The sequence below is a fragment of the Juglans microcarpa x Juglans regia genome, chromosome 2S (genome assembly GCF_004785595.1).
Source record: "Juglans microcarpa x Juglans regia isolate MS1-56 chromosome 2S, Jm3101_v1.0, whole genome shotgun sequence".
Lineage (NCBI taxonomy): Eukaryota > Viridiplantae > Streptophyta > Magnoliopsida > Fagales > Juglandaceae > Juglans > Juglans microcarpa x Juglans regia.
In genome coordinates this window covers 33,592,247-33,604,008 of record NC_054597.1, presented here as the reverse complement: position 1 = coordinate 33,604,008, position 11,762 = coordinate 33,592,247, and the positions used below count along the sequence as shown (strand labels likewise).

At 37.3% G+C, this 11,762-nt stretch overlaps 2 protein-coding genes across 6 annotated transcripts; one reads left to right on the top strand and one right to left on the bottom strand.

The window, feature by feature from the left end:
- Positions 1-469: 469 nt before the first annotated feature.
- LOC121251848 (bifunctional TH2 protein, mitochondrial-like) lies at positions 470-5,425 on the top strand. 2 transcript variants are annotated; one of them, XM_041151235.1, is made up of 6 exons: positions 470-900; positions 983-1,091; positions 2,405-2,695; positions 2,790-3,204; positions 3,339-3,602; positions 4,656-5,425. In XM_041151235.1, exons 1-6 carry the CDS (start codon positions 701-703, stop codon positions 5,066-5,068), a joined length of 1,692 nt encoding a protein of 563 aa, XP_041007169.1. In that variant the 5' UTR covers positions 470-700; the 3' UTR covers positions 5,069-5,425. The 2 variants fall into 2 exon arrangements, with proteins under 2 accessions (XP_041007169.1, XP_041007168.1); XM_041151234.1 differs by having other exon boundaries at positions 3,336-3,602.
- A 1,406-nt stretch (positions 5,426-6,831) lies between these two features.
- On the bottom strand, positions 6,832-11,535 carry LOC121251849 (auxin-responsive protein IAA11-like). Of its 4 annotated transcripts, none has more exons than XM_041151236.1 (5): positions 10,772-11,535; positions 8,861-9,186; positions 8,201-8,336; positions 7,316-7,377; positions 6,832-7,225 (listed from the first exon to the last, which is right to left on the bottom strand). In XM_041151236.1, exons 1-5 carry the CDS (start codon positions 11,164-11,166, stop codon positions 7,176-7,178), a joined length of 969 nt encoding a protein of 322 aa, XP_041007170.1. In that variant the 5' UTR covers positions 11,167-11,535; the 3' UTR covers positions 6,832-7,175. The 4 variants fall into 4 exon arrangements, with proteins under 4 accessions (XP_041007170.1, XP_041007172.1, XP_041007173.1 ...); XM_041151238.1 differs by having other exon boundaries at positions 8,201-8,330; positions 10,772-11,506; XM_041151239.1 differs by having other exon boundaries at positions 8,201-8,330; positions 8,861-9,183; positions 10,772-11,503.
- Between the last annotated feature and the right edge of the window lie 227 nt (positions 11,536-11,762).

Below are 11,762 nucleotides of genomic sequence, written 5' to 3'. Positions count from 1 at the left end.
ATAAAATACGAATATTTTTATTTTAAAAAAATAATATTAAGCATAAGTTTTAGATGTGTAAGTTTTGAACAGTCTTTTTATTAAAAAAAATTGATTTTTTTATACTTTTTAATATGAGATGTATTATTTTATTAATAATATATACGAAAATTGTATATTTAAAATTTATACAAATAGAAGAAAAAAAAATTATACAAATACTTTCAAAACACTTGCACAAAACTTGGACGTCTTTAACCTTTACAAATAATTTTCTATAAAAAATAAAAAATATATGAGAAATAAATAGATCTTTCAGGCAGCCCACGTAGTCCGTCCCAGGGATCAGCACCGAATACGTACTTTTATCCTAGTCAGCAGCGCAATTGAGCCCATCTGTCCTACGTGTCAAACCCCTACGGACGTACTTACCCTCCAAATTATACGAGCTACCCAATTTACCCTCACCTAGCTCTTTCCCACTTTCACGGTCAGTCCTTTTCCTTTTAGCTGACCGCCGGCTTCTCTCTCTGTCTCTCTCTGTCTTTGGTGCCCGAGAGAGATGTATGGAGAGGGATTTGTGTGAGTCCAGTCAGTGAGTGAAGGAGTCCATTCTTCTCACATCTGGTGATTTTTCTTTGAAGCCTTTGGAATTTTCTTGTTGGATCATCCATCCGCCAAAGCTTTGATCGCCGAAACGGCGTCCTTGAGAGGGAGAGGGATGCTAGGGGGCCCTGGGCCTGGGACCGTGGTGGACGTCGGAGGTATCGCGAGCCGATTCTGGATCAAGGTCCGGACCCACTCCGTCTTCGTTCTCTACACGCCCTTCTTCGTTTGCTTGGCCTCTGGTCACCTTGACTCCGATGCTTTCCGCCGTTGCATCTCTCAGGACGTCCATTTCCTCAAAGCCTTCGCTCAGGCGTAATCTTCCTCATCTTTGCGATCACATGACATTTACGTAGCTTCAATTCCCAATCTGAGGACTATTCGATTGTATTTGCAGGTACGAAATGGCTGAGGATTGCGCGGACGACGATGACGACAAGAGCGGAATTCGCGACTTGAGGAAACGGGTGGTGCAGAGGATCAAAACGCACGATGCTCTTGTCCGAGTACGCTTTACTTACTTTACCAAATCAATAACCTTTTTTTTTTCCTCTCTATTTTCTTTTCTTTTTTTTTTGCTTTTCTTTTTACGTTGATTTTATGATCTCACTGTTGTTTATTCTCGTCATTTTTAAATTTGGTTCGTATGTAATCAGTTTTTAGGCAAGACCTTTTTATCAGGTCCTGTTTGGCTCCCGAGAAAACCGATCCAACAAAAGGAAACTAATTATCCAAGCTAAAGCTTCTTCTTCTCTTTTCTTTTGTCACCTAGGATCAAGTACCTGATTTGCTCCCGAGAAAACTGAACCAAAAGAAGCAAACTAATTGCCATGACTAAACAACCTTTTCTTCTTCTTATCCTCCTCCTTTTTGACTCTCCACTTGATCAGATTGAGAAACAAAAAGTTGGAGGACAAGTTAAGAAACGGAGATTTACCGATCCTTCTCGTACTTGTTTAACTAAGCAAATCTTGGACTTGGACTTGTTCCTTATCCATTTCTGACTATTTTATTCTGCCGTTCATGCGTGTTTCCTGTTCCTCAGTATTTACTCTCTTGCTTTCTCTTTCCCAGGGTTTTAGTGAACCATCAATTGGCCTATATTAATTTCACATTCGGAAAGATTCTCTTTTAATATTTATAAACTCATGTAAACATAAAATGTGTCTTGGATGGTGTTTGAAATATAACACTGTGATCTTTTAATTTATGCGTGATGATGATCACTACAAGAGCTTTGATTATGACTATTATCTTCATTGCCAGCATCCTTACATGTGAGTGAGTTACAGTATCATCATTATATTTATCCTCGGACAAATAAAAAGAATCACTGCCATATGAAATGAAATAGTATGACAACTGACTTCTATTTCTAGCTGCCAGTTGTGAACTACTCCATTAATGGAAGGGTTATTTTGGCATTGATCCGTCAGATTGACTGTTTCTTGCTATTATACCATGAACTAAATTTTTATTCTTTTATTTCATTGCCATGGTGATGGAATCAGTGGGAGCAAGTTATGTTCATGTTAGTGAGGTTAGTTTTTTGTTGATTAGCTAATGTCCACAGGTACCATAAGCATCTGTATGCGCCTACCGTCTACATTTCTACTACCCCTTCTCCTCTCCTTACTTTTTTCTTTTACCTTTGTAATATGGGTATTGAATGGGCTTGTTTTTCTTGTAGGCCGGTTACTACTAGGTTTGTGAAATGCTGAACACCATTCTTTCATTGGAATGCTTCTTTGTTACCTATATTTTGTATTCTCATTGGCTATCATATTCAGTATGATTAGTCAAAGGATTACCATTGCAGGAATGGGGCTTTGAACTCCCAGATGAGAGCATTTCAAACAATGCAACAGTCAAATACACAGATTTCTTAATGGCAGCAGCCTCAGGGAGAGTTGAAGGAGAAAAAGTTCCTGGTAAAATTGCTACTCCCTTTGAGAGGACAAAAGTTGCTGCTTATATTCTTGGTGCTATGGCGCCTTGTATGAGACTCTATTCCTCTATAAGTAGAGAGATACAGGCTCTTCTAGTTCCAGATGATAGAAGTCACATTTACAAGAAATGGATTGACAGTTATTCTTCTCAAAATTTTGAGGTCTGTCATTGTTTTTCGTTTTTGTTCTGTATGTATTGAAGTTGCTGGGGAAATATATGTTATTACCAGACTATGATCTTCTTTCTGAATTCAGGAATTTGCTTTTCAAATTGAAGACATGCTGGATAAACTAAGCATCTCTTTGACGGGTGAAGAGCTTGAGGTCATAGAGAAACTTTATCATCAAGCTATGAAATTAGAAGCAGATTTTTTTGCTACTCAACCAATTTCTCAGCAAACCATAGTCCCTTTGGCTCGTGTGCTTGATCCTGCAGTACATAGTCTTACCATATTTTGTGACTTTGACATAGCATGCACTGCTTTTGATTCCTCTGCTATATTGGCAGAGATTGCAATCATAACAGCATCGAAGGTTGACTTGGATGGATCTGAAACCCAAATTACTCGAATGTCATCAGCAGACTTGAGGAGCACATGGAATTTTCTTTCCACCCAGTATGCTGAAGAGTTTGAGCACTGCATGGAAAGTATCGTGGATGGCAGACAAGGTTTGATAACTGATCAGTAGAATTACTTCTTGATATATGCCTTATACTTTGAGTTTTAAAATGCTGAACATTTTCTAAAAGTTAGTCAAAAAGATTTCTTACTATGAAATTACTGGTGTGTGTCTTTCTAGTAGAAAAACTTGACTATGAAGGTCTGCGTAACGCCCTTGAACATGTTGCGGAGTTTGAAAAAAGAGCAAATACACAGGTGATTAACTCAGGAGTACTTAAAGGCTTACATTTAGAGGATATAAAACGGGCTGGCCAGCGTCTAATTCTTCAGGAAGGTTGTAGAGAGTTCTTTCAGAAGATTGTGACAAATGATACTCTGAAAACTGAATTTCATATACTTTCATACTGCTGGTGCGGTGATTTCATTAGGTCAGCTTTTTCATCAGGTATGATTTGCAAACATTTATATGAATCTTTACCGTGTAGAGATATCCTTACGTATAACGTGTGAAGAGACATTATGTCAAAAGAACCTCGAAAGAAAATTATTGCGAAAAGTACATTTTACACCCTCAAATTATCAGAGGTTTTGCATTTTGCACCCCCAACCAAAACTGTTACATTACACCCTTCAAAACTACTAAAAGCTTACACTTTGCAACCATTCAATTCTGGTCATTAAGATTGATAAAAATAGGTGATGTGACACAATTTTGAGGTTGGAATCTTAATGGGGGTGCAAAGTGTTAGTTTTCAGAAGTTAGAGGGTGCAATGCGTTGGTTTTTGTATATGAGGTGCAAAGTGCAAAACCACTGGTAGTTTGAGGATGCAAAGTGTATTTATCCCAAAATTATTTATTAATTTGACTCGTTCTTTGATTCATTTGTATATGTGGGCTATCAATGGTAATATTTAGCTTGATGTCTTTTATCCCCACATGTTCTGCAGAGCTAAGCTGACCCCTGATATCTTCCTCGTTATCCTCATAGGATATCAATTCAACACCTTACATGAAATTTTCAACCCTTATACAAAGGTGCTTTGGGAATTCTCGAGTCTCCCGCAATATTAATCTGAATCTGCTGCTTGCTTTCTTGTTTACGGATTCATAAAGTAAATCCACCAAATTCTAAGACTTGACCCAGCGTCTTCTGGTTAGAATCGTATTAATGAACTTGAGACCCACTCCCTTCCAAGTTATAAATATTTTATTCTCTAATAATTTCAGTTATGGGATTTCAAGTTGAACAAACTTGTCTTTCATTTGGTGGCTTATTTTGGAAGGGATGGAATTTAGGGTATGCTGGTTGTGTATTGCTTTTGACATTTTGTAGGATGAATAATCTCCTATTAATCTTGTTACAATATTGAGGATGTTGAAACGAATGTACTCTTTCTCCTCTTTTTTTTTTTTTTTTTAAATTTTTTTTTAATTTTTTTTTTCTTTTTTGTATTGGCATTTTGATGATTGAGGTCCCTTTTCTATTTCACCGAGCAGGGGGTCTAGATGAATTAAAAGTACATTCAAATGAGCTTACTTATGAAGAATCTGTGACAACGGGTGACATTGTTAGGAAGGTGGAGTCTCCCATGGAAAAGCTTCAAACCTTCAATGACATCCTAAATGAGTGCAACAAAGAAGGCAGGCGGTTGACAGTATACATCGGAGGTGCGGTGGGTGACCTACTTTGCCTGCTTCAAGCAGATATAGGCATTGTGATTAGTTCAACTCCAAGCCTGAGGAGACTGGGAGATCAGTTTGGTGTTACTTTTGTCCCATTGTTCTCTGGTTTGGTGAAGAAGCAGAGAGAACTAGTTGAAGATGGCTCCTGTGATTGGAAAGGGCTATCTGGCATTCTTTATACAGTTTCAAGTTGGGATGAGATACATGCGTTCATTTTAGGGTCGTAAGCACCTCGTTTAGTCGGGAGTGTCTTCTTATTGTTAAGACAATTTCCTAAGGGTAATTTATTACGCATTAGGATATGTATATAGCTCAAAATCAAATGGTGGCTACTTAATCCAAAGGACCACAGGTCGGCCCTTAAATCTTTTTTTTCCTTCAGGGTCTACCACCCATAAATATACAGAAGTTTTACTAGTGGGGAAGAAAAACCGAATACTAGGTATAGTCAGACTCGAACAATCTTTGTTCATTTCATTGATTTCCTGTATTCATCTCCAGCTTGTCTTCAATTGTCGTTGTATGACTTTGATGTTTCAAACTTGTTCATCATGATAAAATTTAAGTGGCAACTTTCTCAGTCACAGATCTGTCGATTTGCTCATTATCTAATTAGTTTGTGTCAATAGATGCTAAGCATCTATGAAAGAGAATGAGAGAGGAGCTAAATTCTGAAGCTCCTGAACTGCTGATTAATTGCATATATGTGACATTTCCAAACTGGTTTGTATGCTTCCTTGTATAAAAAAACCATTACTGCTTTTTGGAACTTAGTTGGGAGATGTCAATGGCAGTTTGATTTGCAGTTGCAGAGCTAGTCGGATGGGCGAGGCACGGCAGGTGCTGAAGGTGGAGAGGACTTTGCTCGTGGCTGCAACCTAAGTTGGCAGGCAGATTCCACTCTCTAGATACCTCAAATGTGGGTTAATTAACAGCTGAAGATGAGCTAGCTCTATTATGTTACTCCCTTGTGGTCTCAAGACAACATAGTCCATAAATCGTTTTTGAAAAAATTATTTATAAGTCAATACTTATTTATATGTCCTCACAGTAATAGGAGAGGCAAAGCCTCGGAGAAAAAGTAGAGACTTATCAAATAATCTGGCCTTTTCCACTGCTTAATGCTCATTACAAGGGAATAACACAGATAACTATGTCACATCCTCTTACCAATGCTGGAATTATTCGAGGTTGGTTGAAGGCAAGGCCATCTCATACTTGTACATTACTCTCAGTTTGTGACAAAATCATTATTACTCTGAATCATTCGAAGTTGGTTGCAGGCATCTATCTCATTCTGCTATTTCTTTTCAGTTTGTGACAAAATCATTCCCCTGAAATACACATCCCTCCTACCAAACATTAAACTAGTTACTCACCAACCCAAGTTGAAAAAGTATTCTGGCAAAATAAACCATCATTTTACATATTTGATGAAGAGCAACCCAAGTTTAAACTAGTTACTCGTTCCAATATCTTCCCAACCATCATTACCAATCCTGAATTCATGATCTTGAATATTAAATGATATTTTCACAATCAAATTGGATAATCATAATAAAAACTTCTATAAATTTATATATTTCTATTGATATTTTGTCCACCTGCGTACATTTGTGTGAAATCTTCAGCTATTTAATCAAGTCCCATGGGTTACATAAATCTTTAAGGTGGAAAAAGTGCCCCCAATTAAGAAAGACTAATGCTTCATGCAGTTGTGGAATGTACAAACACCATGTAACCACTTTAAAAAAGAGTGAGGTCTATTATTAAAATATTAATTTTCATATTGATCTTATATTTATTCACTTTTTTTCAGACTGATTACACAATATTTACACACTTATCACTGTAAGTATCATTTCTCGTTAATGAGAATCTAATACCTCGTAAAGAACAAAATATCTCTCCTGTAGCAAGGAGGAGGAAATTAAAACAAGCCTATTTTGGCGTGCAGAAAACTTGAAACAAAAGCATCCAAACACTCACATTTACAGCATAACCAAACAATATTTACTGAACGGTACTGCATTTTTTTCGTATAACAGTAGGATATTGAAAACTAAGATATGTCAATTGCTTCCAAAAAGCAGGGAGAGAAGAGAACTCACTCCCGGGAGAATAGTAACAAAAACAACTGAATTGAAAAAAAAAAATATGTATGCTGCATTATACATATTTGATGAAGAGCACCCCCAAAACAAACAGAAGAGCCATGGATCAGCCAGCCATTTACTTTTCAAAAAGCTTTTGACTATGCAGCATTTCTCTATTTTGGTATTATATCACTTTCAAGCCAAATATCATCCATTGCTAAAGTCTCGAAAACCAGGTCTAGATGGGCTTCATCCTTTGCCCACCATTACTTTCTTCTGACCTTGGAGCTGCATTAAGATTAAACAGGATAGTATCAAGTTAATGTGATACTGCATCTTCGAAATCTCAATCTTCGGGTTCATTGCAAATCTACTTACCAAGTCCATTAGCTTCAGATGCCCTCATAATTCTTAGCCTCCTCACGGAGTTGATGAACATCCTGAATGCAATTTAAAGAATGTAAGAAAAGAGTATGACAATAAGACCAGAGTGACTAATAGCAAGGCCAGAGATTAATAAATCCAAGAGAACATAAAACTTGCTAAAAGAAGACAAGTATTTGGCCCATTTTTCCGCCCGATGATATTTATTTAGTCTTTGCATTCATTTATACCCAGTCCAATGCCCCCCCCACATTCTCTATTCTTTCATTTTGTCCAAGAATAGGATGAAACCTAGAATGTCCACACACCGAACATAGAAGATAGGATATCAAGAGAGCACCTCATTGGAGCTCTCCCCACCTAGATTAGATAACCTGGAACTTTGAGACTGCAGCAAAAGTCTCATTATTCAGGGGTACATACCATTTTTTTTGCTAAGTAGGGGTATATACCATTTACATTATAGTGGTCTCTTCCTTGTATTTCTCAAGAGTGTAACTCATGAATTCACTATAGGACTATGAATTCAGAGTACAGACCATGGCATGAAGAAATTGAATGAAAAGTACCTGGGATGAGATTAATTGTTCAGTTTTCAATCAAAATAAATACAATTTGAACATGCAATCAATGAAACTAATGCCTGCAAGTAATTTGCACTCCAATCTTGCATGTTTTTATTAACCAACTCAATTTCATGAGTTAAGACTCAGTGTAGTTATTGTCACATTGCCTAACCACTACCTGCATCTAGGCAATGCCAAGGTGACAAAAGTAACAAATTAAATACTTGTGGGGCATAACAAAATCACGTTATTATCCTCAAGAAGGTGATTTCTTAGGCCAAGTAATCAAATGAAAGAAACATATTACACGTACCCCCAAGGAACATCTCCAACAAGCATCCAGTCTCCCTCTTTATCTTCGTATGTGAGCACAAACCCTGATGATCCATCCAGCAATTTTGATGGTCTTGTTGCTTCAACCATCATGTCATGTTCCTCTCCACCTGATCCTAACCACAGATTAACCACTTAGAAAGATCAAACAATCGCATTTCTGCATCATGACAACCACAAACAATAAAGAAGGATTTCCTATAATGAAATAATCTCTTAGATTTCAAATTTAGCTTCAATTTTTACTTCAAAATTTAGAGAACTTTTGATTTTTCCTGCATGAAATCTAAAACTTATTGGAAAAGTTTTGGCAAAGGGTCACAAACATTAGGAATTTGTTCTGATTGGGGGCAAAAACTGAAGCCAAAAGAGTTAAAGTGTAGCTCAAAACGTTGGCTTATATAATATCTGACAAGTTAATTTAGCACACAATCCCTTATATTTATTCTCAAGAATATAACCATTGAACATAGATCTAAAACTATCCATTTGGATCTAAATTTTCGTTTTTGAGTCAGATCCCCTGTTAGCTGAGAGCGCAATGACACCAAAGCTGATAGAGATCAGCAGAGAGACGTAGCTTTTGAAACCATATAATCAATCCTTGAAGTTCAAAATACAAGGTATACGGAGCACTCACGTATTGAGTTCATTATCGTACTTGATGTCGCAAACATATCCTCCAGTTTTTGTGCCAAGGTTTCATAGCATCTGTGTGAGCTCAGATCCACCTTCCTTCCTATAGGAATTCCATCCATATTCACCTTCACAAACAGAGAACTTCTTAATTGTCCCTTTTCTTTAGCATTAACACAGGCATTGCTAGTTCCCTTTCCAACTGCAGGATTACTCTTTCTACTTTTTACAATCAGAGAGTTGAATACTTCAGTGGCAGGTAGTTTTGCTTGGTTGACCAAGCTATTCATTCTATATGCTCTTATTGGCGGCCATCCAACAACCTGACTGCTTTAAAAATATAATAACAGTCCCATTAGTGAAGAAAACAAAACTAAGATAAATAGGTTGTTGAAATGCAATCACCAAAACCAATAAGATGAAGCACAAATAGAAAGATCCAAAACAAAACAAAAAAAAAAAAACCAATACAGCGAGAATAACCGAAAATAAACTGTTTTGTACATGGAAAGATTTTCTTGCTTCTTAAAGACAAGTGATTAGAACCAATAAAAAAATGATTAGATCCCAAAAAGTGACTAAAGAAACTAATGGGCCTTATGGAAATAGGCATGATACTGCCAAAATTCTACAGCACAAGGAATAATCTTAAATTATAAAAAATTTGACCCAAAATTTCAGATGTTACCAGATAAGTTTTCAAATGGGGTGGACTGCTCCTAACAGCATCACGATCACATTTATAATCTTTTTACTGTGACCAGCAAAACTTTCAGTTCAGCTCCATTATTGTTTCTAAGAAATACATGAAATGCAACAACTCCAGCCAGAACAATAATGCTGGAAACTTCTACACCATTTGTCTAAAAGCTAACTTTTGTGGACGGTGCCGACAGGCAGGGCCCTCCCCCGCTCCCCCAGAAAAAAAGGGGCAAGTTTTGAAATTGTAAGTCCACGCTCATCTTGTATGGTTTCAACAATTGCATCAAATGCAATGAAAAAATCAAACTGGGTATTAAATTAGACCTCAGATCATATGTTTATTTGTCAACAAATCAATTTGGAACAATATGGGAATCCTTATAATTAGAGGTAATTTTAGATGATTCTTACTCCAAGTTGTTTTAGGTTAAAATTGGGGATTAACTATTTGCCGGATTGCTCAATTTTTTATTATGATAAATAGAAATCATGGGTCTTCGAAAAGACAAGGGTAAAGCAGTGTACAAAACCCCAAGGTTGCCATAACCTAAATCTTAGGATATAGGCGATATAGGCACAGCAAAGAGACTCAAGTGACCAAAATGACAGAACCTAACATGTGCTAGTTGACACATTTTTGTCAATTAAGGTCTATTAAATATAAGCAACCTGTAATGCAAATGGAAGCAGATGTAAAGATAGTTAGGAGACGAGTGAAAAGGGAATGAGAACTTTTGGAGCTTCCTCTCTGATAGATTCCCAAATAGGACGTATGGGGTAACTAGAATTGCATATAAAATCTCAGATAAGCGAACTCGGTTGTGTATGTGAATCCCCAAAATAAAGGCAGGCAAAAAAAAAAGGCACATATGTTCATGAGAATCAGATCCCCCAAATCCAATAAAAAAAATCAGAAATCACGAAATTAATTGGTGATTGAAACAAAGTCAGAAAAGAAGATTGGAGAAAAAACACAGTACAGATCCAGGTCATGAAATGACAAGCAGAGTAATTTAACTTGATTAAAAGCACATAAATTAGATATCTTGAAACCACAAAATAATAGAACAATTCATTAAATAAACACAACTCAGAATACATTTAGCAGAAAGCAAAGAAACTGAAGGAAACAATAAAAATACTAAGCCAGTAATCTGGGTCAGAAAAAAGGGAAAAAAAAAAAGCATATGCTATAATCCTAAAATCCTACTACCTGGCACCATTAGCAGCAGCAGCAGAATCAGCACTTCTCTTGGTCCCAGCTGTAACATTAGCTCTGCTCAAAGAAGAAGAAGAGGACGATGATGATGAGGATGAAGATGAAGAAACTGAAGCTGAAGAACCCACGTAAGGAAAATCCTTGGCCGTCAAAATCCGAGCATATTGACCACCCCTTAGACCTTGTTGGGCCTTGCAAGCACCCATACCAACACCAAGACTCAATCCAAGACCCAGCTCAAGCTCAGACTCATCCAGGCAAGAAGATGAATCCTCAGAGGACAAGACCAGGTTGTCCTCATTTGACACCGTGGAGATCGACGCACCACTTGTACTAGATCCTCCTCCTCCAGATACCGCTCCAGCACCACCACCAACAACACCCTGCATTGAAAAATCTTTGTAGCTTGTAGAAGCTCCCAGACAGACCCAGAAGAGGTTTTTAAAGAATAAGAACAAGACCAAGGCAGATGATAGAGAAGGGGACAGGGGGTTTAAGAGAGGCTTAAATATTGATAGGGCCAAGAAAAGGAAAAGGGTAAGGAAGGGAGACAAATAGAGAAAATAAGAGAACCGTCAGGGCTGTGTTTGGTGGGTATTGGGAAAGGAAGGAAGCAAAGGATGGAAGAAAAAGGTAGGGTTGGTGCGGTGGGGGAGGCAGTGATGGTGATGGTGACGGAGGAAAAGGATGTGCTGGGAGGTAAGAGTAGTGATTGCAGTGTGGCCCACCTGTCTGGTTTATGCGCCTCCATCAACGAATCTTTAGCATCCAACACCAACCAAAAAATAAAAATCTTACTTCTGGAAAGAACTCTTTTAACTATTTCTTTCTTGGAGGTATTTCTCTTGAATTTCTATCCTCAAACTATAAAAAATAAATCTTTGAACCCAATCATCGACATAATTTTTTTTTTCAGAGAAAAAAGAACGTGCAATATTCCTAACAAAACCTAATTTTTTCATTTTTTGTTTTGCATCGATAGGAA

Coding starts and splice junctions, on each gene's coding strand:
- LOC121251848 (XM_041151234.1), top strand. CDS start 701: ATGCTAGGGGGCCCTGGGCCTGGGACCGTGGTGGACGTCGGAGGTATC. Junction 901..982: donor CTCAAAGCCTTCGCTCAGGC/GTAATCTTCCTC, acceptor TTGTATTTGCAG/GTACGAAATGGCTGAGGATT. Junction 2,696..2,789: donor ATTCTTCTCAAAATTTTGAG/GTCTGTCATTGT, acceptor TTCTGAATTCAG/GAATTTGCTTTTCAAATTGA.
- LOC121251849 (XM_041151236.1), bottom strand. CDS start 11,166: ATGCAGGGTGTTGTTGGTGGTGGTGCTGGAGCGGTATCTGGAGGAGGA. Junction 8,337..8,860: donor TACGATAATGAACTCAATAC/GTGAGTGCTCCG, acceptor ATCTGTGGTTAG/GATCAGGTGGAGAGGAACAT. Junction 7,226..7,315: donor ATCTGAAGCTAATGGACTTG/GTAAGTAGATTT, acceptor ATCTTAATGCAG/CTCCAAGGTCAGAAGAAAGT.